Genomic DNA, 26,588 nt, shown 5'->3' with positions numbered 1-26,588 from the left:
TACAGAAACTTGTGGTGTGTGTGGCAAGACACTAAAACTATTGCTGTACAGAAGAGCTGCAGGGATCCACAGCTCAGGTGGATGAGTCTGTTTACAGAACATCTACAGGCAGCAAACTTCACAAATCTGGCCTCTATAGAAAAGTGGACAAGAAAGTGAAACTTACACAGACACACACACAGAGAAACAGACACTTTAGACAATATCTGTTCGTCCTGGTGATGAAATTGATATTTTTATATCTGGTGTGTTATGCTCATGGTTATAACAGAACAACCAACAGAACAAAATGTACAGCTGATTTTATATAAAACAAGCACAGTTTGTTCACAAAACACACACCCTTCTGGAGGTCTCTGAGACGTTCAGCTACACATGGCTTATTGTGCTAATGTTGTCCCTCACACTAACATCATTATGTTCCGTTCTGAGCATGAAAGCATAATGATAAAACTTTAAAAAGTACTGACATCAGGACAGGAAGTCTATAAACTCATGAGGTTACAACCAAAATAAGCTGCATACAAGAAGAGTTCTGTTAAAAATGTTTAATCTTGATGTGACTTGACTCCAACTCTGAGGAACTGGCAGTTCAGGAATATGGCATCATGTCACTGAGCGCTAATAGAGGAGGAACGGGTCCTGATGGATGAGTTGCTGGATGCCAGGGTTCATCAAAGTCCAAGGACTGAGACTGGAAGCAAAAAGACTTTATTCATTGGATGCTGATAAATCAGAAAGCAGTTTATAGCTCAGTTGACTCAGATCACCTGTTTACAGTCTTAATAAAGTGCATCTTTGTCTGGTGTGTTTAAGACGAAAAGGAAAATTACTTAAAGTACTTCCTGAAGAAACAAGCTTGATGTGTCAGGTAGCTTCTCTGGTAGCAAATGCACTCATGGAAATATTTAGGGCCAGGTGGCTTGTTTTGATTTTTGTAAACCAACTGTGTTGTTTGAGGAGCCAGACTGCAGGAACAGCTGAGTTAAAGCAGTTCCTGTACCAGAGACTAAACTTGGTCCAGTTCCTCATACTCACTGCCACTCCGTTGACGAAAGCAGCCAGGGTTGGGGAAAGCCGGACGTTGCTGCGGCCGTACACAGTGCTGATGAAATCAGGTACATACATGTGTTGAAATGAAAAGACTTTAGTAAATGATCTATTCTTGACCAAAACACTTTTAATAACCAGATATCTTTGACTCCTTTGGTCATTTGTCCCCACACTGAATCTCCCCTGACTCAGCATTTCTACAGGGTCACTGATTTGCACATTGTTAGTAGAGACTTTGATTTACCTGGCAGTGCTGCAGGGCCAGATTAAAGACACCTGTTGTGCTTCCAATGAGGCCGACCCCAGTGCTGTCCAGCACCATCCTTTTACTGCGCTGGAGGACAACAGGGGGCAAATGCTGGGGCTTGATTTCACTGATGAACTGTCCAAAACTGGCTGTGACTGTGTCCTTCTGTGTGTAGAGCGTGGCTCACAGGTTGAGAGAAGCCTAGACCACTGAAGATCTTCTACACCAAGCTTGTAGGGCTCACATGATTAATAGTGACAAATTGATTATTGAAATAATTGTCAACTAATTTAGTAATCGATTAATCGTTAACTGGAGCATAAAGACTCAAAAAAAGGCCATTTGCTGAAAAAACAACATATTTAGAGCAATAATTAAGCCACAACCAAACAAAAATTTTGCACTTAAAATAAGAAGACCTTTGTTATAAATATGTACTATCCAAAACTCAAGTGACAGTTTCAGCATCACCAGGCTCAAATTTACTAAAGAATTGCTGTGTTATCGCATTTTACGCAATAACATTTTTATTTTATTATTTTAAAAAGGAATAGCTTGCCAATATTCATCTTTTAATGTATGTCTAATGTGATATAAAAACGAGTGGCTAAATGACGAATTCGTAGGATGTGCCAATATTCTTTCAGATTATCAGATAAAATAATCAATTACTAAAATAACTGTTGGTTGCTTTGTACACTGCTGCACACTCACATTGTGACAGGAAGGAGCCATTCCTAAACTGTTCCCACAAAGTTGGGAGCAGAAAAATGCCCAAAATGCCTTTTTGGTATTGTGGATCAATTCCTCCCTTGAGCTCTCATGTGCTCAGAAATGCATGTTTTTATCCATCCATCCATCCATCCATTTTCTGTTCACCCTTGTCCCTAATGGGGTCGGGAGGGTTGCTGGTGCCCATCTCCAGCTACGTTCCGGGCGAGAGGCGGGGTACACCCTGGACAGGTCGCCAGTCTGTCGCAGGGCAACACAGAGACATACAGGACAAACAACCATGCACACACACACTCACACCTAGGGAGAATTTAGAGAAACCAATTGACCTGACAGTCATGTTTTTGGACTGTGGGAGGAAGCCGGAGTACCCGGAGAGAACCCACGCATGCACAGGGAGAACATGCAAACTCCATGCAGAAAGACCCCGGCCGGGAATCGAACCCAGGACCTTCTTGCTGCAAGGCAACAGTGCTACCAACTGCGCCACCGTGCAGCCCTGCATGTTTTTATGTCAAGTTAAAAATTTCCAGAGGTTTCAAAAGCTACACTTAATATCAGACAAAATGCAAGGATAAGGGAGATTTAATCTCATCATATTTTTGTTATCATCTTTTTGGTCAGCACTGTTTCTCACCATAGAATTTGTTCTTATTTTTTAATCAAAAACCCTTTTTCATGACTTCTAGATGTTTCAATAATTAAGAAGGCTGCCTGTCTGATGAGCCATTACACCATGAGCTTTCTGTAACTCCATCTGCCCAATAGCTATCTTCCTAATTTGTTCAGACTATTGTCATACAGAGAAACCCAGAATGTTTATCCGAAATGAATGACTCCAGTGGGTTTATTTTTCACTCCTCACAAACAGAGTAGGTACTGTTTCTGCTTAACTGTAACAGGGATTCAACAACTCCTGGAAACAGAAAGAGGACGTAAAGACAGGGACGACGAGACAAGACGGCCTCCTGATGACGGTTTGGTCAAACTTCTCACTCATTTCTTATATTACAAACATTTAAAAAAAAAAAAAAAAAAGGTTGAACTATGTAAACAGTGTGAAAAGACAGAACAAATCAAGAGAGCACCAAACACAAATAAAAGTCTGGACAGGAATATAAAGAGACTGAGTGAGACAACAGTTCAGCCTTAGCACCAGGACACATCCCCGCTGTCAGTCTGGAGATGAGAAGGCAATGCTGTACCACAGTGAAGGCAGTGCTGCGTTCAAGTAGGTACCCAAATGTGGAACTCCTTCAGTCCTGTCAGCGTGTGGAGGGAGCTCCTGCTCAGCGTTACAGAGGGAGTCACTTCTCATCGTCCTCCAGCCTCCCCCATTCCTCCACCTCTTCATCATCAGCATCGTCATCCACGTAGCCACCCCACGTCCCGCACATGTCCCCGCCTTCTTCGTCCTCCTCCTCCTCTTCGTCTTCTAGTGCGTCGCTTCCATAAGGAGGCTCCTCTTCTTCCTCCTCCTCGTCCTCCACAACCTCCATTTCCTCGGTCTCATTGTCCTCTTCGTCGTCTTCGTCCTCCTCCTCGTCGTCCTCCTCCAAGTCTAAGCCGTACACATCACCGTCTTCCACTTCTCCGTCCTCTCCTTCGCGGGCGGCGCCGGTTGTCAGTTCAGTTCTGTCAGTGAGGTAGGAGGTGCTGGAGGGGACGAAGCTGGAAGTAGCGGTCTTTGTGTTGATGTAGAGTCGAGGAGGAGGCTCTCGGCCGGATGGAGCAGCCTGGGAGTCAGTGGAGGAGAGGGAAGCAGCAGAAGAAGACGAAGGAGGAGTCGCTCCTGTGGCGGCTGGAAGCGTGTCGGGAGGGACGGGCACGGCCATGTTCCCAGGCCTCATGGAGGCCATGTTGGGCATGTATTCCCGTACCTCCCCAGGTTCCAGTGGCTCGGGGCCACACGGGTCGTGGTCACTGCAGGACAACTTTCCGTCCAGTTTGGAAATGAAGAGCTTGCCTTCTCGGTGCTCTTTACAGTACGAGTTGGGGCACATCACGCAGAACGAAGCTGCCTCCTTACCGCAAACGTCACACTGATGCCATGGACACTCCCATCGCCCTGGAGACAAGATCATTCATTACTTCAGCCATGTTGAAATGTGGAAAAATATTGAAACAATTAGTGTTTTAAATATTTAAATTTACTAAAATATTAAACTTTTCTACATTTTGTTATGCTACAACCACAAACTTCAGTGTTTTGTTTTGGGATTTTATGTCATGGACAAACACAACGTAGTGCAGAATTATGAAATAGAACGACAATTCTACATGATTTTCCAAAAATGTTGAATTCCTTATATGATTTGATTTGAGTGTTAAGCCTGCATTGACTTACAAGACGCAACACATCAAATTAGTCTAGAAGGATGTCAAGATGGCCACCAAACAAGCTTCCCAAACATTATGAAACATGAACTCAAATTAAATTCCAAAACAAAAAAATGTATTAAAGTGGATACCAAGCCAGGTGTCTTTGTTGCCAAACAACAAAGACAATAAATGTTGCTATAACAACAGTCTCTTCATTAAATAGCCAACTTAACATGTGTGCTTCAGACAGCAAAACAAATCAGGGTTTTTCTGTTACATCTTCACTAACAGATTATTTCTTAAATCATAATACAAAAATAAGTGAAATATAAAATGAAACTCATCTTCAACCACATTAAGTTTACAAAACTTTAATTTTTATCTTCTGGCAGCCCTTTCAATCTTCCCTCTTCAGTTAGTACCTTTTCTTAACCTTTGTCTTCTTCTCATGTTTACCTTTACAAACATTCAGTTTGAAACACATCGTTACTTTGAGTATAAATTTTAGTTTGAAATGGTTATCATTTGTAGATCTACTAACCTGCAGGCCGCTTTGCCAAGTTGAGGCAGTCAGCGTGATAGACTTTGGGACATCCTGGCTTTTTACAGGACACTATCTGGCCTCCGTCGCCGCAGCTGAAGCATTCGTCTTCCCTCTCCTTCGTAACTTGTTGCTTGGTCTTCTTCTTCATGCTGCCCTTCCTTTTCCCTTCCTTCAGTTTCATTTTCTCAGCTGGTGGCTGATTCTAAGTAAAGATGGGGGATGGGGCGGTTGGCAAAGCAGGAACCAAGTGAAGGTTAATCAGTGGTGAGCGTTATTTTTGACTAATATTGTGATCAGAGGCACCACGGATTGAATATACAGTTTTACCTTTGGTCGAACCCCCAGGAAACCGCTACAGTTGGGAGCTCCACATTTACAAGCAGTCTTCCCATTACCACGACACTCCAGGTTGTAGTTGAAGGTCAGCTCAACCCCTAAAGTGAAAATCATACTGATGCTTTAATTGTCAAAAACAATTTCTACACATAAAGAGCAAAAATCACATATCAAAGTCAGAAAACTTAGAAATCTTCTAAGAATGAAACATGAATAAGTCACACAAGGGCTTCACCTTGCCTAACGGGGGTCCTGCAACTTTTAGACCTCTGCTTCAGCACAGCTAAATAAAATATCCAGGCCAGTATTAGAACCTGACTACACTCTGACGAGTCAATTTATACATTTGATTCAGATGCGAACACATAAGGACGATGGCCATGGAAGACCGGAGTTTGGTAACTCTGATTCTAGAGAAAAAGGGCATGTGGTTTAAGAAAATGCTGTTTTCAAAACGCTTTAATAGTGCAGCTAAAGCCCCTGTCTAAAAATGTGTAGAACATTGAGATTTTCAGCTGCTTCCTTTCACTGATGGAGAACAAATTACATCAAATTGACTTTATTTTAGTTCGCAGGACTAACATTTTTGTCACAATTGTTCATTTTACAGGCAGGCTGAGTTCAACATGGAGCATTATTAAAATCCATGGCTAAGGTGCCAATCTGTTGAGTCTACAAGCTAAAACTTTCAGAGAAACATTTCTTATGACTTTCCTCTTAACTGAACAAATCATCAAATATCATATAAATCATCATATAAATCTTTAAATCTATAAATCTTTAGCATTAAATAAATTTAATTATTTAGTGCAGCAAATCAAACCATAATTGAAAGGTTGTAAAAACTATTAACTTTAAGAAGGCAAAAAAAATTTAAATAATACAATCCATTCGATCAGTGAAACCTTTTGGGATGTCCTGCAGAGCGAACAGCCCAACCCTGGTGTCCCCGTTCACAGTCCACTTCTGAGTCTCACAGTTTGGTTGGCAGCTATGGTTCATGAAGCGTGCCTGGTTCCCTTTGGGTCCAGCATCAATGACCCGATCCTAAATGAACAAAAATAACAAGTTCAGTCCTCTGATCTGTTTCAGTGTGTTTGATCATTTATCCCATCTCCATGCTCCATTGACAGCTATTCGTTCCAGAATCACCTTGTCCAGGGTCAGCATGTAGAAGTTGCAGATGTCGTTCTCCTGAGCGTGTCTGATTCTGGCGCGACATTCTTCCTCGTCGATCACCTCCCCAACATATTCACTCACAAAAGCACCCTAGAGGTAAAAATCAAAGAACAAAATGAGAAATAAGTAAAATGTGTCAAAATCTCTCAAAATGTTTCTGTGTGTATTTTTCCCAATTTACCTTCTTGATATCAGAAATTGCGCGTAAACCCCATCCACAGGATAGCGTCCTGAAAATCTCCACAGTGGTGTACTGTCGCTTTGTAAAAGTCTGGTTCTGACATCGCTCCCCGGCTGCACACACTTGCGGGTGGCACTCATACATCAGCATGCGATTTATGCACTCCGAATCCATGCTGCACGGGTTTTCATCGTACGCCTTGCAGTTGCAGCGGGGGATTTCAGACAGGTCGGCAGTGATTATCTGCACCTTCCCAATGGGTCGGTTCACCTAGGAAACAAAGTACCGTTCACCAGGTTTTCAGTTTATCGCAGTCAGCTGGTTTTACGTCCAGTTGGGTCAGTTCAGCGTACCTTGATGTGCTTGTACGGAGGTGGTTTCTTGTCGTTCTTTCTGTCCTCCTGAAGCTGCTTCATTTCTCTCTCGGTCTGTAGCTCTTTGAAACGCTCTGCAGCCTCAGACAAGGCTTTAAGGACACAAATACAATCTCAGCTGATGTAATTTATTTGCAGAATTAAAACACTAGCGAAAACACATACCTTTCTTGTACACTGCGTCAGATCCTTTCCCCATTTTTTCGATGTTGTGAGTGTCCCCCTCCATGTAGGGGAAGACTCTGGCTTGGTACGTCCACACAAAATCTTTGGAGCCAAAGAATTGCACAGGGAACTCTCCCACTTCATGTTTCATCCTCAAGATGTTGTTTGGGACGTCTTTGGTCAGACACACTTCAGCGGGCCACCACCTGAAGCATCAGGCCAGGTTTCAGATAGGGTACCTTTCCTGTTGCATTGAGCTGTTGTGTGGTGAAGAAATGTTGCACCCTTACCTGTATCGCCCCCATTTGACCCAAAGGATGTCCTTCATGCGAGGTTTCTTTCCGGCTTTGCAGTCGTTGCAGAACCAGCTACCCTGAGGCATCTCTATATTCAAACATTCCCGATGGAAAGCAGCAGGACAGGATTCACAGCACAGCAGACTGCCCCCTGTACCGTCAGGAAAATACAAGCTCTTCAGTATAAACAGGAGATGTTGTCCAAGTCCTGTGGATGCAACATCAATCATCGCCCCTCCGCCCCCGAACTTAACAGCTGTTTGTTCTGATATGCTAAAGTATATACGCCTAATCATATTTACTTTATCTTTACAAGTCTGCAGTTGACTTAGATGAAAATGTCCAAAATTACAAAACAACAAAGCATTACACTATCCAGAGCAGAAAACTGTCAAAACCTCTGCTTGTTGATGATCTGTTAATTCTGGTTGTGATGCCTGTTCTGGTCAACTTATTTTTATGAAATAAAACAGACTATGGTACATAATCACACCACAGTAACTGCAATTGACATCCTGCTGGGCATATAGCATTTTTCTTATAGGAGACTGTAAGTATAAAATAGAAAATCACTTTAAATAATCACTTATCGAAGTAGTTCTAAAATATTTCCCTAGCCAATAAGATTTGTTGAATGATCAGTATGAAATCCCCTAAAAAGTACAGCTACTTTGTTTCTGTAGCATTTAGCATCTCTTAAAGGCTGCAGAAACAACAAGGGTTTATTTTCCATTTGACTTCATTTGTATTTTAAAGTGAGAAATCTGTTGGCTTTTTGCAGACTTGAGATGAGATTTAGTTTAAATTTAGGACCTGGTTACACATGAAACCCTACAACTGACTTTATAGTTCCTGTTCACCATGACTGAAAGCTAAAAGGGAGACCCGAGCCCATACTGACCTTCGGAGCAGACAAAGCACCAGCTAACATTTATGTGTTCGTGGTTCTTGCAGCCTTTGCGAGGAGCGAAGTGGTTGGGACACAGGAAGCTGTTGTTGGACAACACCAGGCTGCCTGCTGCCATGCAGTTGTCATTGGGGTGATAAGCTACGGGGCAGCGGACGCATCTAGCCAGCCGACCTGAGAAACAAAACACACAGAACAGCTTCATCCACGTGCAGAAATTTACCCGTAACCCAAGTTCAAGTTTAATACAGCTGACACTATTGAATGGGATTAACTACTTTAAATGAATTTACTATTTCACAGAAACATTAAATTGTGGGGACACTGAGAGACATAACAGCCCCAAATACTGAGTAAGCAACTGAAAAAGAATCATAGGCATTTAGACACAGAAACAATTTTTTTTTTTAACAAATCAAAATTATCTAAAAATGCTGAAAACTCTGTAGAACTCTATTTATGCACTTATTTTCCCCCAAAGGGTTTTGAATTTGTAAGAAGAAAGAAAAAATACTAGAACTTCCTCAAGGTGATTATTGGGACAGAAAAGTAAGAAAAGTTATCAAATACTTTAGGACTTTATTTGAAAATCGGCAGAATTTTAAAACTGTGCAATTAAGACCTTGAAGATTATGCAATCTTGTTCATTATTGAATTTAACTCAACCTTATTTTAAAGTGCCGATTCACAACATACAACAATTCAATCCAGTCATGTAGAAAGATTCAAAGTCATTGATTGATATTATTTATTAAACAATCTGGTCAAGTCCAGTTTATTACTCAAATTGGTTAAAACAATTATTTTCTGATTTGGATGACAACTTTATTTAGAGATGTCTATAATTAGTATGTAAAACCTGCAATTGATTGGTTTACCAGAAGGTGGCAGCAGAGTCAAAGGGCCTTTTCACAAGTTGTGCAGTTTCAACACTTTCCAAGCCAGGAACTTAAATCTTTCGATTTATTCTAGTTCGGGTGTCTAGAGCCAACTCTTTACTGTTAAGAAGCTTATCTAAAATACAACTAATTTATTATTTTAACCATAAAACCTGATCATTTATCAAATGTGATGCCAAAAATAAGAGCTTCTGTCTTGCCTGAGTGAAGGCAGCCAACCAACCATGTGCTTCAGTGTTCAGCGTGCCATACATGTTGCACCTGTTATAAAAGTACCTCTACAGATGCAGCTTGACTGAAATGATGAAGGGTCTACCTTTGGTGCTGCAGGCGTTGAGAGGATTGGTGATGTGGCATGACAGGCAGACATGCAGAGGGCAGCGGAAGCCCTTGTTATGCGGCTGGGTGGGCGAATACGCCATGATGCAGTCCGAGTGGTAAAACTTCCCACAAAGGGGGATGATACAGCGCTTCACTCCATTATCAGACTTCTTACACACAAAGCAGTTATGAACACCTGAAACAAAATGAAGTCAATGAGAATCGCAAGATTTGTAGTGTTTCAGGGCAAACGGCTCACGGTCAGTCGCAAGGTTTTAGGTCCTTTGTGAGTCACAAAGCGAGACCCACCGGTTTTACATTCCTGACAGAGGAATTTTCCTTTGGGGGCCGCAGACAGGCCGATGCACTGCAGGTGAAAGGCGCCAAAACACGGACCGTCGCACACCAACAGGTCTCCTGTCTTCTCACACACCTGTAAAAACACACACGCAGCAAGAGGCACACTGATAATATACCTGTCACTAACACAGAAGGTGAAAATAATCACATCACAGTCAGTGTGAAGGTCATTTCACCTGGCAGACGCTCTCCTTAAAAGATGCCGCTCCTATTTTTCCCTTAACATCACCCGGGGACGAGAGACTGTCATTCAAACCCACTGGCATAACCTAAAGGAGATGAATATCATCTAATGTTACTGAAGCAGTCAGAACAGATAGAAACTTAAAATATTATTCTACGTTTTGCTTGGAGAAAGCACAGCAGGGGCACCTCAGGTTTAGGAGTTAGTGTTCCAGTGTGTTCCTCCTGTTTCTCCTCAGCGCTGCAGGGCTCCGTCTCAGCCTCCTGCTTCGGGGTCTTACACCGCTGAGGGCTGGGTGACCTGCTCTCTGGACGCCTGGCGGCTTCAGCAGGGACTGATGATGCACAGGGGGCAGATTTCTCTTTCGTCACGGCTGCAACCTATCCCGCAAAACAGGGATTAGAATAACTAAACAGAACTTCAGCATGTTATAGTAAATGGTTGGTAACTTGATGAATACCTGTGTTTTCTTGACTAACACTTTTACGTCTGGTGAAATGCAGAGTTGCCGCTTAGATTCCTATAACAAAATATAAATATTCAGAGTCCTGGAGTACACAGTCGTACTCATTACAATTATGTGAAGTTACAGTAAATCTCTTATTAAGATTTTATGAATAAAAAAACACCATATAACTGTGCAAAATTTTTAAATTGAAAGAAATGAGACAAGTATCAAAAGGTTTTTTAAAAATTAACATGAAAAAAATTTTTGCATTTGTATTCAGCTCCCATGATTCAGTAATTTGTAGAACCATCTTTCCCTAATTACAGCTCCAGTTAGGCCTAAAATTATTCATACCCCTAGCAAATCATTTTTCTTCAAATGAGAAGCTTTTGTCTGATTGGAAACAAAACATAAATCCCTGAAAAGATACTAAAAAACTTTAAAAGGAGGATCAAATTTGGGAAAAAAAGTCATAATAAAAACTGCTAATCAAAATGTGTAATGTTCCATATGACCAAAAAACAATATATCGGCATTAAAGCAATCAAACCCTTCTTGTGTTTCCACTGGTATTTTGACAATCATTTGCAATGAGCTCCAAGCCTACTAAGGGCTCCTTGCCATCACCCTAATCTTTAACTTTCTCCACTTCAAACCTAAATCTGCTAGTAATAAGAATAATTTCGAGCACACCTGTAAAAACCCAGTAAAAGACATTGAGGTTTACGGTTGTTAAAGAGACAAGAGAAGAAGTTTAGTGTGAATACCTTTGCAAGGCAATGTAGTTTTAGATTTCGTAAACATACCTTTTTCTTTGAGGAACCTGCTGACACTTCTTCTATGGTACACTCCATTGCCTTGTGTGAGAGCTTTCTGGGCCTCTTTCTTTCTTGAAGAGATGTTCCCGAGTCTGACATTAAAAACAATTAAGGTAAGTCTCAAGTATTCACATGCAGAAATTGACATTCAAAGACAGACAACATGGCAAATACAGTTAAAATAACGGGCTTTTGAGATGTAAAAACATCAGACCAGTATATAAATAAGTTCAGAATTTTTTTCTAACTGTCGTATATGATGAAAAAGTACAGCTGAAGGTTTTGGGTAAAAACTGACTTACATTTATAACTGGTCATGATCTCATTCGTTAAGTCTAGATCCATCAGAAAAAAAATGTAATCCCAGATCATGACGCTGCCACCACCATGTTTCCCTATTGGTATGGTGTTCTTTGCATGTGCAGTTTCATTTTAGTGCCAAACTTTACTTTTGGAATCGCATCTCATTCGACCACAACATGCTCTCTAAAACATTTTAGCAGATTGTTCCCAGATTTGGAAGTTTTCTTTGAAACGAAATGCTTCTGTCCTCCAGTCAAACTCTTTAGTCTAGATATCTGGAGATTACAGAAGATTACTGCAACATGCAGAAGACAACCAGTCGTAACTAGAAATTCCTCCAGCTCTTCCAATCAGGTTCTTGGAAGCCTCCATGCCTGGCTTTTGTTCTGTCTTTTCATCAAACATCTACATTTAGAAATCTCAATATTGTTGCTTATATTTTTTCTCAAATTGTTGATGACGCTGTGTCACGACGTACATTTTAAAAGCTGGGTCGTTATTTGTACGACTTTATTTAAACTATGTGAGTGAGCAGCACAAGAAAAAAAAACTGGTTAGAAAGATTAACATTACTTGTGGTAATCAGACTATCTGTGACTGACTGCAGATCTGAACCAAAGAAGACTGAATGGTGGAAATTAATCAAATGCCGATTCAGCAAATACATCAGTTTAATGGTGTGCAACCAGATCATTGCAGATTTGCACTTATTGTTTTTCATTTTCATGTAACAGCTTTGGTTGTTTTTTAGTTGGACATTACAGGATCTACGTCACATTAAAGGTTTAAAAACTTGTAAAACAATTTTTAGATAATTTGTTTTACATTAAAAAAATCACGGCATTTTAAAAAGGAGTTTTGCAGATGTTTTTTATACTCACTTTATGTTGTTTGGACATTTCAGAAAATTTGTTTCTATATATTCTATCAATTTAGTGAAAAACACTGCAATACCTATATCAAGCCAGTAGGTGGCAATAACATCAAATCTCCTCCATAATCACTTTAATTTTTAACTGTTTACGTTTTCCTCTAAATTGAAAGGTTAATTGAAAAAAGTGGGGGGAAAAAAACACAAAAATGGCTCCATTGTTGTGGCTTTGAGTTCAAAAAGCAATAGTGATAATATGGGAGGGCTCATCTCTATCACCATTCTACTAATCTCCTGATAACCAGTTCAAATGGGAACGCCACAAGCAGATCTGATAAAAAGATAAGAAAACTTGAGTTGCATGTGGATGAGCGGTGAAAACCTGATGAGAACAGATGGAGAGTAAGACTCACCACACTCAAAAGACAGACACGTTTCCTCTGCTGCGTCTGTGTCAAAGCGGGGTGGTGCTGTGACAGGAGATAAAGGTGGTGCTGGAGGAGAAAACTCTTCCTGAGACGGACTCGGATCCATCTTTACCCGAGCCTCTCCTGGCTCCGCTAAAGACAACGTTGAGGTATCCATGGCTTCTGTAGCACTGAGATCATGGAGTGCCGTAATCCCTGAAGTCTCCTACACACAGAAACATAAGACACAATGCACAAGTGGATAGTAGAGGTATTCACACCTTTGGCACATTTAGTCACCTTACAACAGCAAACTTGCTGTGATTTTATGTGACAGACCAAAACAAAGTCGTCTCAAATTCTGAAATGAAGGCTCACAGATAAGGAGCCTTACTTTAAAAATCTGAATTAAGCCCCTAATTAGTCTGAGCAAAACCCAGAGTGACTAAATAAAATACACTACTCACATTTTAGTTTTCATTTGTTAAAAAAACAAAGTTAAAAACCATGTAATATTTTCATTCTACTTCACAATTACCTGTGTATAAAATACACTGAAGTTTGTGATCATAACGGAACAAATTGTAAAAAACGTCCACATATTTGTACAAGTCTTGTACAGTTTTATAATTATTCTTATGGTTTTGGGCTTTTCTTTGATAGCTGTAACTATTTATTTATTGAAAAATCCCCAATCTTTTGTTTCTTGTTTTTAATCTGTACTGTAGGAAACCACAACCCCCAAAACTTTCCTCACCATTTTGGAACAATCTGCCGTGTGTTTCTTTGACCTCTTTTTTGTGGAAAATATTTGTTCATACTCCTCGGTGGACTCCAAGAGCCTCTTGGTTGGTTTCCGGAGTCGTTTGTTCTCAGATTGTCCTGTGTGCAAAAAACAAACACTTTCATATGTCCAGTAAGAAAAAAACCTATAAAGCACTTTGCTCGAGTCTTACCGGTTGTGCTGCTTGCATCTGAAGAGCGCGAGTCATTCTCTGTGTGCGCCTCGAGATCTGGAGATGCTCTCATTGTCGGAGAACCCTTCATCTCGGCAGGTGCCTCAGTCTCAGCGGACCTCTCGCTCCCAGCTGCCTCAGTCTCAGCAGCTTCCTCAACCAGCTGCCAGCGCTTCTTTGGAGCCACAGCTATTTCTGAGGACTTCTCCAGGTAGCTGGCGGAGGAATCGGGGCCAAATGAGTCTGTTACAGGCTCCGTCAAGCCAGACTGGAAGCTGATGAAGTCTCTCTCAGGTACGTCCAAACGCAGGTCAGGCGTTGTGAGCTTCAGTTTAGACGGAAGTCTTTGTTTTCTGCGCTGCTTCTCCGAACTCCCGACCTCAGCGTGAGGAGGAAAGCCTTCACAGTGATAGGTGTCGGCTGAGGCGCCATCTTTAGTGCAGAGCTTGGTTTTCACCGGCGTGCTTTGGCTCAGCATGGGTTTCTCCGACTGCCCGTTTTCTAATTTGATCTGAAGAGGTAGACCTTCGCAGGAGCCTCTCAGTGGACCGCCTTCTGCTGCGGTGGGGATCACCAGGGGTTCCTCCTTTATTAAGGTAGCCGACGGCGGCAGCACCAGCGGTTTGCCTTCTTTTTCTCGAGTGTCATGCATGTCCTTTAACAGCATCAGAATAGTGCTAAATTTGTAATTGGAGTCAGGTCGAAAGACACTCAGCTCAGACTCACTGCACTCCTCCATCGCTAGTGATTTGAACCTTAATTCTTTACTATCCTGAAAGGTGTCCATTGGAGACAGAGACAAAGAGGAGGAGGTAGATAGATCTGATGGACTGTTTTCTGCCTTGATTCTAACCGGCTGCTGCGCAGGCCGAGTTATCCCCTCGCACTTTGACCTGACCACCGAGCCGTTGTGAACTGGTTTCTTATTCAGCTTCCTTGCGCGACGTTTCGGAGAGCTGTGGTTAACAAAGGAACATGTTTTGCTGGGGTATTTCCGATTTGGAGATAGTTCAGCTGTGATGGCAGTGTCAGTAGGAGTTTTGCCGAAGCAGTCTTCACGAGGAGCTTCTGGGGGGACTCGGCTTGTGGCTGGTCCATCTTTGTGATTGGTCTCTTCTGCTGCTTTCAGAGCCTTTGTTATCAGACGGCTGCTGGCAGAAAGAGTCCCAGAGTGCTTTTCACTTGAACCCTGAGACAATTTGCCTGGCCTCTGCTCAGGGTCTTTAGAAGTCGCTTTGTTTTGAAATATACAGGACAAATCAGACGGATCTGAACAAAGGTTTAGTTTTTTAGATGTCTTTTTCACTTTTACTGAAGCATGCTCTTTTCTGTCCGTGGTATCGGTGTCATATTTTGGAGAAAGAGCTGTGCGTTTAGGTCGATTCAGCATCGGAACTGAATCTAAATCAGCATAAGGCGAGTCCTTCGGCTCCTCTTTCAGTGCGCGTGTTGTTGCATGAAGCTGACCAGCCTTGTTGGCAGTTTCCTTTCCACCAACAATATGACCAAATATGTCCGACAAACATTTCTTCTTCTTTTTCAAAGCTTTGCTCTTATTGCCGTGTGCTGTGGAGTTTTTGAAGAGATGGTGACCATTTCCGTTGGTCGTCGGACCAGGCGAGTCGGGCCGATTTGGGACAATGGAGACGGAGGGGGCCTCCAGCGGCTCTTCAGGTGGAGGGAGGCTGGACAGATGTTCTTCTCCATTGACAGGTAGTGAAAGTGCACTCTCACTGTTCCTCTGTCGACCAGGGAGCAGATACTCAGCTTCGGCCACACTGACCTTCCACGCAGTCAGCAAACTTTTTGGAATCTGCCCAGATCAGAATTTATGCTTAGATAAGTTTACACAATAAGAGAATAAAAGGTACAGTCATGGAGAAACATAAACACAGTTCTTTGAATTCTAAAGTTTCACATATCAGGAGTCAGAAAAGATTTTATTAGGGGGAGGAGGTTTAACAGCTTTTAATATTATTTAAATTTACTGTTTATGTGCTAAAACATAGGATAGATTGCACATTTGTAGTTATTAAACAAATGTGAACGAAAACTGGAAAAGCTCTGTCGGAGAAACTAAGTGCAACCCCTCCAGCTTAAAAACAGATTTAAGAGGGAAAGTAGCAACCAGGTTTTGATAGTTAAATGAACTTGATTTACTTATCAACCACAAGTCTACAAATTTGCTCACCTGGAGCATACAGGTGTAGGTTACACAAAGCCAAGACGAAAACACCTCAGCAATGACATGAAAGAATCAACTGTTGTTGGTAATCAATCCTGGAAGAGTTATTATGTCAATTCCAAGCAAGTCAAGCAAGTAGTGGAAAATTTCTGACATTTTCCAGTCTTTTCAGAAGAGGATATTCCATCAATTTCAGACCAAAGAGGGCTCAGAGAAATTGCATCTCAAGCTTTATTCAGGCATGAGAATGATAATAAAAGTAAAATTCTAAAAAGACTGAACAAGTGTGGCTTGTTTGGAAGGGTTGCCAGGAGAAAGTTTTTTCTCTAAAGAAATGGTATTACCATCAGCATTAGTTGTGTTAATACTTTGCTAAACGTATAGACAGTGATGTCAGTAACGCATTACTGACGTTGGACCACTTTTTTCAGTAACAAGTAATCTAACGCGTTTTATTTCAAATCCAGTAGTCAGACTACAGTTACTTATCGAAATCACTTAGCGTTACTGTGCGTTACTATTTTCTTTTGTAATTTCATTCCATTTCCTTTACGGGTCGTGACCGCCGTTTCTGTGACAGTATCATCAGCGACAGAAACATAAACAATGGACTTATTTCAGTAGGGTTTTTATTTTTCTACTTGTCTTTTTTTTATTTTCACATATGTTGTATGATTAAAATAGCTTGGCTATAATAAACAAGGCTCCTACCTCACTGTAGTTCGGAATTTAAAATAAATAAATCAGAGTGATGCCTGGTGTTCCTTATGAAGCAAGGATTAGAATTGATACACTTTTTTCTAGATTTACCAGACAGATTAAGTGTTTTTGCACAAAGTATCGGTATCTGTTCGGTATCGGTTCGGTACCAGCTTGAATTTTACTAAGTATTGGATCGAAAAGAAAATCGATGGTATCGAACATCACTAGTGAGAGGAGGGAGGAGTCGCTGCTGCTGAAACCAGTGCAACAATTTGGGCCACTACTATTAAGTAGCTGGTCTAAAAGTGTCATTTTCTTATCTTTTTGGAAGTCATATAACAGACAGTGGCTGAAACACTGCACATCACTTTGAATATGCCCTCCCCAATGTGAAACATGGCGATCATACTGTAATTATGTATTTTTTTTCAGTAGGTACAAACAAACTGGTCAGAACTGATGGTAGATGGATGAAGCTAGAAACAGGGGAAACCTGGATAAGAACCTATTGGAGATTGCAAAAGACTAGAGAGTGGGTTCAACTACCAGCAGGACGACAAACCTGAACAAGAGCAATGTTGCAATAGTCAGATAAAAGCATATTCAGGTGTTAGAATGACCCAAAGTCCAGCTTAATTGAGATTCTTTGGTGAGATTTAAAAAAAAAAAAAAAGACTTTCACAGATGCTCTCTTTTTGATCGGACTAAAATTGATCGATTTTGCAGAAAACAGTCAAAACATTTTGTCTTTAGATGTGCAAAGCTGGTAGAGGTCGATCACAGAAGACTTGCAGTTGTAGCTGCTGTGAAATATGATTCTAGAAGGTACTGACTCAGATGTACTGAACACAAATGCATGGCACACTTTTTAAATTTTGCTTTGTAGAGACTTTTTGAAACCATGGATCCTTCTCCTTCCACTTCGCAGCCATGAGTTACTATGCTGCTCACTTAATATTCAAATCATATACGTTGGAATTTGTGGCTGTAACCTAACAAATGTGAAAAAGAGCTATTAACACTTTTGAAAAGCTCCGTACGTTCTCCTTTGTGTCCTGGTAGACAGGCTCTAAAGTTTGTGTTTCTCCCCACGTGGGTCCGTAGCAGAGACAGATTTAGTCACTGTGGGCCTTTCACACACAGCTATTCCATGTTGGCTTCAGATTTGTTCAATACATCATAACTCTGTGGAATCTGTTATGGGTTTGTGCACACAGCCGTTTAAAAATGTAAATACTTCTACAACCATGTAAAGATCAGATTCTTTTTTTTAGAGGTCCTGATGGGTAAAATTCTAGAATTCAAAGATGCTGTACTTTCTTTTGACCGTGACTGTAAATGTACTTATTTACCGTATACTTGTAGTCCTTCTCTTTCTGCTTTCCCCTCCGTCTAAGAACAGGCAGCTCGTCGAACTGATGTCCCCCTTCAAATGGTAGAATGACGCTCCCTGGGACCCAGGTGCGTTCAGAGACCTCGCCGACCGTCTCCAGGAAATACATCCGACAAGGACGATTACTTGGTACTGAAGGGGTAAAAAAAGGAGAGAGAGAGAGAGAGAAATGAACGGCAGATTAGTTATTAGTTGCGTTACACACAGACAATAAATTAGATTTAGTGCCAATTAGCGAGTGAGATCAAATGTTTCATAGAGATGGCTAAAGCTGCATATCATTAAATCTGAATATCAAATTTTACTTTTGTGAAAAAAGTTACATTTCTTCATTATATTGATTACTACCAACAGTGTTAAATTTGTGGAGTTCCTTTTAATCTTTATAATAAAGATTTGCAGCTAATGAAAACTCCTTATTCAGTTTCTCAAAAAAATATATATATAATACTACACCAGTAAAAAATGGTGTAGTATTATTTGTCTTATTAAAAATAATAAGACAAATATTAAACTGTCAGAGTCCAAAAGCAGATTTGAATAAAAGTGAGTTTGAATAAAAACCAAAGAATATAGTTTTAACTTCTGCAAATATATTTCTGATCATATTTGCAGAAATATGATCATGTGTGGCCAACACAATCACAAAGAAGACTGTTTTTCAAAAGGTTATTTCTGTATACAAACATATTAATAGAAAGTAAACTAGAAGGATAAATGTGCTAAAAGGGAGTACAATCACAACTATGAACAATTTTGCTTAAAATGAGTTAACTTTGTGATGCTTTTCAGATTTAATCTTTAGATCCTATATTATATTACTGTATAAGAATTGGTGGATTTTAACTGCTACTATGTGGTTACATTTTATTTTAACGTCATATCTGTCCACAGCACATAAAAATACAAAAAGTAATCAAAGCTTCATCAGAACTCACCTTTCATTTTTGTGTGGACCCCTTGGTTTGGGTCACAGAGGACCTGGCAGGGCCACCAAGGTCGTCTGTTGAATTTTGCCCACACCAGGTCTCCGTCTAAGTACTTCACAACAGGGAGCAGTTTTTTCTTTGGGCTGTTGGACTAAATCAGCACAAGGAAAACAATTTAATGTGAGACAAAGGCTAAAATGACAGGTCATCTGATTTCAAATGAAATCAAAATCGTGATAGAGCGCTATAGGAAAACACGTGCAGCTACTCTTTCAGTGTTAGATTTAATCAAGATATGTTTCGTCTATAAGTGTATATTTCAGCATATATTTTTACCAATTTGAAAAAAATATTCAGTTTCTTTCTGGTCATAAACAACTTCTGCTTTTCTTTGAAGACTTTTGAGCGATTAAGATTAAGTTTCTAGACACTACAAAAGAGAAAGAACTGCAGTGCCGGCTCGTAGGTAGCTTCTGACTCAAACAGAAAACAAGGAAATAATAACACTATTCTCATTTTTACATTAAAGCATATGTCACTAAACTATATCTGAGTTTTACTAAGTTAAAACTGGTTTTGCCTTATTTGAGGAACAGGGTAAATACTTCATATTTTATCTGTATCTATTACCTAATCAGAGCAGATTCTTATCTTTGGCTGACTGATTGGTGCATCACTATAAGATATATTTCAAGTGCTACTTTTATCAGAATCTTCCCCTCGTGGATTAGATTTCTCCACTCCAATACATAGCCAAGACAAACAAATGTTCATTTGGCTGCACAAACAATGCAAATCAAATTCCCCACGTGTGTCCAACTCACATTAGAGTTGGTGCCAGCTGGTGAGACAAACCCAGGGTCAACAGGAGAGGTGAGTTCGACTTCGCTGTCCGACTCCTCGCCCACATTCCACCCGTCTCTCATAGTGATTTCTGGCAGTGCACTGGGGCTTAGTGTGGGGTTAAGTTCAGAAATAGTTTTGGACATCAGATTAAAGACTGTGGGTTTGTATGCTCTTCTCTCTACCACTGAGTTACATGTGCTTTTGCTCCCAGTGACATTTCTATCCTGGGTCGCGTTTGAGGGGAGCTGAAAAGGTTTGAGGTCCTGAACGCCTCCATGGCCCTCCTCCTCTTCCTTGATGTCACTGCTGTCAAACAGCATGGACCCAAAATGCAAGCCCCGATGCTCCCAAAAGGCGATGGGAGCATCGGGGATGCGCTCAAAGCTGTCTGGACTGCGAGGGGAGAAGCCGTTCCTGCTCCCATTCTGCAGACTTTCAAAGGGGTCCATGTCGTCTGTGCCAGGGGACGAAGGTAGCTGGATGGGCGGTGGCTCAAACCCCTCATCTTCATCAGTGATCGAACTTGCACAGTGCAAGTTGCTCCTGGGGTGAAAGTCTTTGCTGTTGAGTGAGGCGTTCATGCGCTGTGGTCTCCTCTGTGGGCTGTAACCTGCATGCAGAGTCTCGAATGGCTCCATGTTGTCAGTGCCAGGAGATGGAGGCAGTTGGACTGCTGGTGGCTGAAACTCATCATCATCATCGTCGTCATCAGTGATTGGACTTGCACAGCGTAGGCTGCTCCTGTCCTGGGGGTCAGCATTCAGGCGCTGTGGTCTCCTCTGTGGACTGTAGCAGCGAAACCGCTCCAGCTGATTGTATCCCAGGAAAGCAGGCTGTGGCATCTGGCCCGGTCCACGAGTCACAGTGCCACATTGGTTCCTATAAGAAGTGTTCAGAGGGCCGTTTCGGGCCCTTAGATCTGGCTGGCTGGGGCCAAACGCTGATTCGACCCTAGGACCCGGTCTGTACGACTGATTCATGTTGTCATCCTTATATCCTGGTAAACAGAAACAGACACTGTTAGATAAGGGAGGTGTGACGCTTAATACTACCACAACAAACATAAATCCGAGCAAAACAACAGCCTATCCAGTCTGCAAAGAAACTTAGAAAGCGGAGACTTTAGCGCGCACACACACCATGATAGCATGGCCTCCATTGTAAAAGGCCAGCTCAAGACAAAACCCTAAACACGTCCACCGGTGAGCTCCGTCCACACGTTTCTGTTTTGCGAGTTATTAGAAAAATAGCGCCGCTTTGTCTGCTAATTGTGGGTCATGGCGATCACCGAGGCTGTAGTGAAGATGGTGACACTGAGCCATCACAGGAAAAAAAAAAAAACACACACAAGAGCGGTTCACACAAACAAGCTACGACCGATCATAGGAAGCTACTATTAACTCACACATTGTCAACACGTGGAAAAAAGGGCGAAAAACCCACCATTTGGAGGTCGGTCACCGTCAAACCAACAGCGGATCTTAGTTGGAGTGACACAAAGCGACTGCTTTCCTCGGCTTTGCCTGCACAATCCCAGCTGCAGCAGCTCTGATAGTAGTAGTAGGCCCAGGCACAGCTCTCATTCTCGGCACTTCATCGCCTCATCAGCAGCAGCGGCGACGGCAGCGGCGACGGCCCTCCGCTTAGAAACTGTCAGCTTTACAGTGAAGAACAAGATCCAATCTGCTGTTGCCCCTTGAGAGCCACAACCGGTGTCTGTGTCTCCCTCTGCCACAGCAGATTATTTACTACATGTTTTATCTTCGTGCTAGTCGAAGTGCCCCTGGTTATGTTAAAACAAGCCCAGGCTGACTGTGTTGGTGAGCAGCAGCCAATCGGCTACCCAGCTACCCAACCCCCCGTCTCCGCAGAGGGCCGTGACACTCGCTCACTACCGCACACACTCATGTAAATACGGGCGAAAGCGCAAGCGCGTCAGGACATCCAGGTGAAGTTACTAAAACTATAAAAGAGCAGTAATAACAAACTCTAAGGAGTCCACAAAAGCATGAGGTGCCAGGGCGTCTTTGAAAGCAGACTCTGGGTGTGTTGTTTTGTGACCGAGCAGAACGGTTTCCACGCCACTTTCAGAGCCGCACACACGGCCTCCCCGGTCAGACCTCACTCTGTGCGCCATGTTGTCTTCCCGCACAGAGGACTGGCAGGAGGAAGCAGGCCGCCAGGCAGGCGCAGAGGAAAATAAAAGATAAAGACAAGCGGCGAGAGCCGCTGCGCCGTGAAAAGTTATTGTTTTCTGTTTGCTTTTAAACAGCGATTTATCTCTCAACGAGATTACACAGGCATGTCCTGTTAACGCACACTGCAATTATTCAGATTCAAAAGCGCAAGTATATGTAAAAAAAAAAATTTAAAAAAAAGCGCACAGTAGGCTCGAGTCCTCTTTAAGGATCACACAAAGACTCCGTGATTGCTTCATACAGCCTATCCACCCATTTTTATATCTTACCCTATTTAAAAGTCCGAAATGTTTCTGGAAATATCCGGTAGATTACAGGGGGTGATATCTATCAATTTAAACACGATTTACATAACAACATGGCCCAGATTTATTATGAACCAGCTCCTCCTTTATACATCCCTGTAAAACGCACTCTAATAGAGTCATAATGACATCCGTGATTTAACTTGACTAACTGTAAATATGAGGATTTATTACAAAGTAATAACTATTGTCAGAAAGGCGAAAGCCCCCTAGTGGCTACATATGAGCATTGAATATTTTGTAATGGGTGGTTAGAAGGGGCTTTTTTATTTATGTCCTTGGAGTTGCAGACCAAAATAAATGAAAGCCATACTAGAATTTTATGAGTTGAAGTGTATTGCTGTAGCAGAACTTTAAATTTAGGTCAGAAAATAAATCTTCATTCCCGTAAGGATTTAAACAAAAAACCCAACTGTGTATGAGATTGTTTGAATAGCACAATAAACCTAACTTGCATGTTTTTGGGCTGTAGAAGGAGGCTGAAGTACATGGAGAGAAAGGCTATACATACACATGGACACCCTGCAAAGCTGCAAGGATACAGAGCTAACTACTGATGAGCACTATATGGTAGTCAGAGTGGTCGAAATTCTAATAAATAGGTTCAAAAAGGCACTGCAAATTAGCAAAGGGGTGAACTGAGCTGGAGCCACGTACTTGAAAAGATTTTTATTATGGTTTCACATACAGCACATTAGGATTTATTATATAATCCACAATGCATATTTCTGATTTTCAATAGTGACAAGTATAACTACATAAAAATGGAAGTGCTTATGATAAGTTCAATAATAAAGAGGAAAGACATCTATATTTACAAAGTGCAGAAAGAATAAACACTGTGCTTAAAAAGTAGTAAGTTATAGCAGTTGAAGCTAATTAAAAATTTAAACACAAATTGTTTGAAGAGATGCACCAATCAATTCGCCACAGATGGTAATTTTCTTTTCTGTTGTTGTAGAACCAAAACTAATAACTCCCACCATTTTCAGCCTCGAAATGTAGTAGACAACTGTATGTATGCACGATTGAGCCTCAACAGAAATCACACAAATTTATAGGACAAATGCTTTGATACTTACATGGTTACACTCTGTTTATAAAATAATCTGGAGCCATTTTTGTCCCCATTAATGTGTCTTCAGCAAGAAAATCTGAATCAGTCAAAACTGAAACTGGTAGGTCAAACCCATCTGCTTAGCTTTGGTGCTGGGTTGTAAAACAAAATAAAACACATACTGTACAAGTAGATTAGTTTGAAAACATTTTCTGTCAAGGAAGTGAGCTGGTTGATCTGTTTCAGAAAGTAAAACTAGAACAAAAACACAAAGCCATAAAAAAATGTTCTGGAGCCAGGGCCGGCTCAAGGACTCGTGAGGCCTGAAGCAGAGTTTCATTTGGGGGCCCACCTTCAATTCATCATAATGTCCATGCTTGGCTGCTTGGACAGTTTTACCTTCTGCCTTCAACTAGCTTGTATTTCAGTCGACTAGCGAACGAACATTAATTCATTTGACTGTAACATAATGTATTTTCAAAAGTCACTTTTACATTATTAAATAAATAGTAATACAGAGTGCTCATTTAAAAAAAAACCTTTTAATTTATATATATTTTTTAATTTAACATGGTCACCATGTGTAAATTTAATTTGGGTTCCTAAGAAGATTCAATTTTGACTTATACCTTGAGCTGGCCCAGACTGAGGGAACAAACAACTCTGACATAAAGTTTGAATTGCTACTTATGACTTTTTTTGCTTTTTCTGATGATTTATTTATTTATTTATTTTTTTGCATGCATGCATGCATGAATTAGTGCATCGGTAATTACACTTTGATTCACTTATTAGATGTGAGTGAAAGGTGATACAGTTTCTTTAAAAAAAAAAGTTTTCTGACGCATGCTCATGCAACCAAATAACAGAGGCGTCTGTTGAGCTATTCGCCGGGTTCATCCACTTTGCTGCTGGCGTCACAGAGATCTCTACTTTCCATGATGGCGTACGGAAAAGGCGGAACATCACTGCCAGGGAAGTCCAGTTTCTTGGGAATGCTGCAGTTGCTCAAGTCAAGGGTTTTTGCAGCATCACAGCCAAACTCCAGCTTTTTGAGACGAGCTAGACTCTTGATGCTGCCGGGCGGCCTGCCTGGGCTGACTTTATATCCCGCTGCCTTGGTGGTCCCCAGGGGTCTCCCTGGGCTGGTTTTGAATCCGGCCGCTCTGGTCGTCCCAAGTGGGCGTCCAGTACTTGTGCGGTACCCAGCCAACTTTGTAGTCCCCGAAGGCCTCCCTCTCCGCCCTGATTTAACAGTACCTTTCTTTTTCTTGGGGCAATCAGGCGCCAGGGCCTCGCCGGCCCCGATTCTCACTGCCTGTGGTTGGAAGTCACCTTGGGTCTCCTGCAGCTGGCATGTCATGGCTTTGTGTATTCCCTGCGGCAATGGGGTAAGACTGGCGAGGGACAGCTGCAAACCAGGGTTTGTCGGAGAGGCATAAAACTTGTTGGAGTGGGTGCTGCATAAATCAAAGTGGCTGGCTGGGTGGCAGTCCTCTGCCAGCCCACCAATACAGAAGTCACTGGTGCTGCTGCTCAATCGGTGCATCATTTTTCTGTCGGGGTGGAGAGAAGTGGAAATAAGGAGGAGAACATGTGGCAAGTACAAACTGAAGCAGCTTACTTTGATGAAGCACACAGGCCTTCTTTTCAGGTTGCAACACAAAACATTAAGGATGAAAAACAAAAAGCAAAGCCAGAGTTTCTAAAACTGTAACTTGTTCCAAATCAGATCATCGTTGCAATCAAACCTTAGTCACTGGTAACACATAAACGGATGAGCTCGTACCTCATTTATTGTTGGGTGTTGTGTTGGAACGGGTTAATTCTGTCTCGTAAAGGTTTGTCCCCTCTGGAAGCAGCAGCATCATCTTTGTGCGGGCGCTGCGCACCCTACGCCCCCGGTGCTCTGACCAGAGCTCCGTCCGGAAACCACCCCGCTCTTTGCAGTTTATTTATGGCCTGGTTAATCCTTGCTGAGGAGGGTTAGATGGGACCGGCAGCCATTTTTGACCCGAAAAAAAAAAATTAATAAAACAGCATTAACCGAGCACGCATGCGCAAAGGCGGGTCTACGAGACGTAGAGGGGATCAGAGTGACGTAGTGAGGCTCAGCACAAATATAACTAACACCTTTCTAACTGTTGCAGAGCAACTAGATTGATATTAACCTCATGACCATTTTCATATTTCATCGTATTAACAAAAAGTTAGGCGTATTTTATTGCAATTTTAAACAGTTTCCAACATGTTATATTTAAGAAATCATAAAATATTTATATTTAAATAAATTGGTGTTCTGTTAACTAGATTTGAACATGTAAAGACATAAATTTTGGGCCATGCTTCTTTCAAACTACTTCAATTATATGACAAGCATCTGTGAACAAAAATTTTATATAGGTCCCGACTCTGATAGCTCTGGTTTCTTGTTTTGCGCTGGATGGTGAACCTCTTCCGAGTCATTTAGGCTTTTGAAAACTCTAATCGACTATATTTCAAGATTATCCTACTTACAGCTCAATCCATCTTTCGTTTTAGTCTGATCAGCTTTTCTATTGTTGCTCCAGCAACCCCACAGCATGTTGTTGCCACCACGCTTTACAATGGGGACGTGTTCAGGGAGATGTGCCCCTTGCCCAAGCAAGACCTTTTTCCCCTCCTTGATATTCCTCCACAAAAGCCAGATTTGTGGAATGCACAACTAATAATTGTTTGTGTTCAAACTCTCACTAAAGAGTGCTCCTCCAGAGTTACAAAGGGCCCTAGTTTGCCTCTCTGATTAGATGACAGTTTAGATAGGCCGCCGTCTTTGGGTTGAACAGTGCCATATTAAAACCTTGGAGAAACGGTTTTACTCAACTGTGATTTAAACGCCACTTTACCCCTTACCTGTTCACGGAAACGTTGGCTTCACATCTAGATTTTTATCTAGATGTTATACATCACGATACATCCATGTGTATCTACCGATACACATGGATGTATCTACTGATCTGTTACATTTGTGTTTCAGACTAAAGAGACATTGATTAAATATGCCAGACAATTTTCAGATTTCCATTAGCAA

The 26,588-nt window shown here is 41.5% G+C and overlaps 2 protein-coding genes and 1 long non-coding RNA gene across 3 annotated transcripts; all 3 read right to left on the bottom strand.

Moving 5' to 3' along the window:
* Window positions 1-205: 205 nt before the first annotated feature.
* LOC114138776 (uncharacterized) lies at window positions 206-2,142 on the bottom strand. Its single transcript, XR_003594295.1, has 2 exons — window positions 1,039-2,142; window positions 206-694 (listed from the first exon to the last, which is right to left on the bottom strand). It is a non-coding gene; the product is annotated as an uncharacterized LOC114138776 (long non-coding RNA).
* Window positions 2,143-2,850: 708 nt separating this feature from the next.
* On the bottom strand, window positions 2,851-22,114 carry LOC114139208 (histone-lysine N-methyltransferase, H3 lysine-36 and H4 lysine-20 specific-like). Its single transcript, XM_028008982.1, has 23 exons — window positions 21,402-22,114; window positions 19,937-20,955; window positions 19,122-19,263; window positions 18,143-18,315; window positions 13,904-15,716; window positions 13,705-13,829; window positions 12,954-13,173; window positions 11,355-11,458; window positions 10,561-10,620; window positions 10,289-10,480; window positions 10,093-10,185; window positions 9,866-9,989; window positions 9,552-9,752; window positions 8,331-8,510; window positions 7,424-7,580; window positions 7,134-7,339; window positions 6,948-7,060; window positions 6,595-6,864; window positions 6,387-6,503; window positions 6,140-6,281; window positions 5,226-5,332; window positions 4,896-5,100; window positions 2,851-4,100 (listed from the first exon to the last, which is right to left on the bottom strand). The coding sequence occupies exons 2-23, from the start codon at window positions 20,936-20,938 to the stop codon at window positions 3,340-3,342; spliced, it is 6,507 nt and encodes a 2,168-aa protein (XP_027864783.1). The 5' UTR covers window positions 20,939-20,955; window positions 21,402-22,114; the 3' UTR covers window positions 2,851-3,339.
* Window positions 22,115-23,115: 1,001 nt separating this feature from the next.
* Window positions 23,116-26,442, bottom strand: LOC114139361 (UPF0461 protein C5orf24 homolog). The gene is made up of 2 exons (XM_028009265.1): window positions 25,308-26,442; window positions 23,116-25,074 (listed from the first exon to the last, which is right to left on the bottom strand). Exons 1-2 carry the CDS (start codon window positions 25,310-25,312, stop codon window positions 24,402-24,404), a joined length of 678 nt encoding a protein of 225 aa, XP_027865066.1. The 5' UTR covers window positions 25,313-26,442; the 3' UTR covers window positions 23,116-24,401.
* Between the last annotated feature and the right edge of the window lie 146 nt (window positions 26,443-26,588).

This window comes from Xiphophorus couchianus, chromosome 23 (genome assembly GCF_001444195.1).
Source record: "Xiphophorus couchianus chromosome 23, X_couchianus-1.0, whole genome shotgun sequence".
Lineage (NCBI taxonomy): Eukaryota > Metazoa > Chordata > Actinopteri > Cyprinodontiformes > Poeciliidae > Xiphophorus > Xiphophorus couchianus.
The sequence above is the reverse complement of the archived record's forward strand: the minus strand, read 5'-3'. Positions and strand labels throughout refer to the sequence as shown.

Coding starts and splice junctions, on each gene's coding strand:
- LOC114139208 (XM_028008982.1), bottom strand. CDS start 20,938: ATGAATCAGTCGTACAGACCGGGTCCTAGGGTCGAATCAGCGTTTGGC. Junction 6,865..6,947: donor CTCCGTACAAGCACATCAAG/GTACGCTGAACT, acceptor TTTGTTTCCTAG/GTGAACCGACCCATTGGGAA. Junction 6,282..6,386: donor ACATGCTGACCCTGGACAAG/GTGATTCTGGAA, acceptor TTGTTCATTTAG/GATCGGGTCATTGATGCTGG.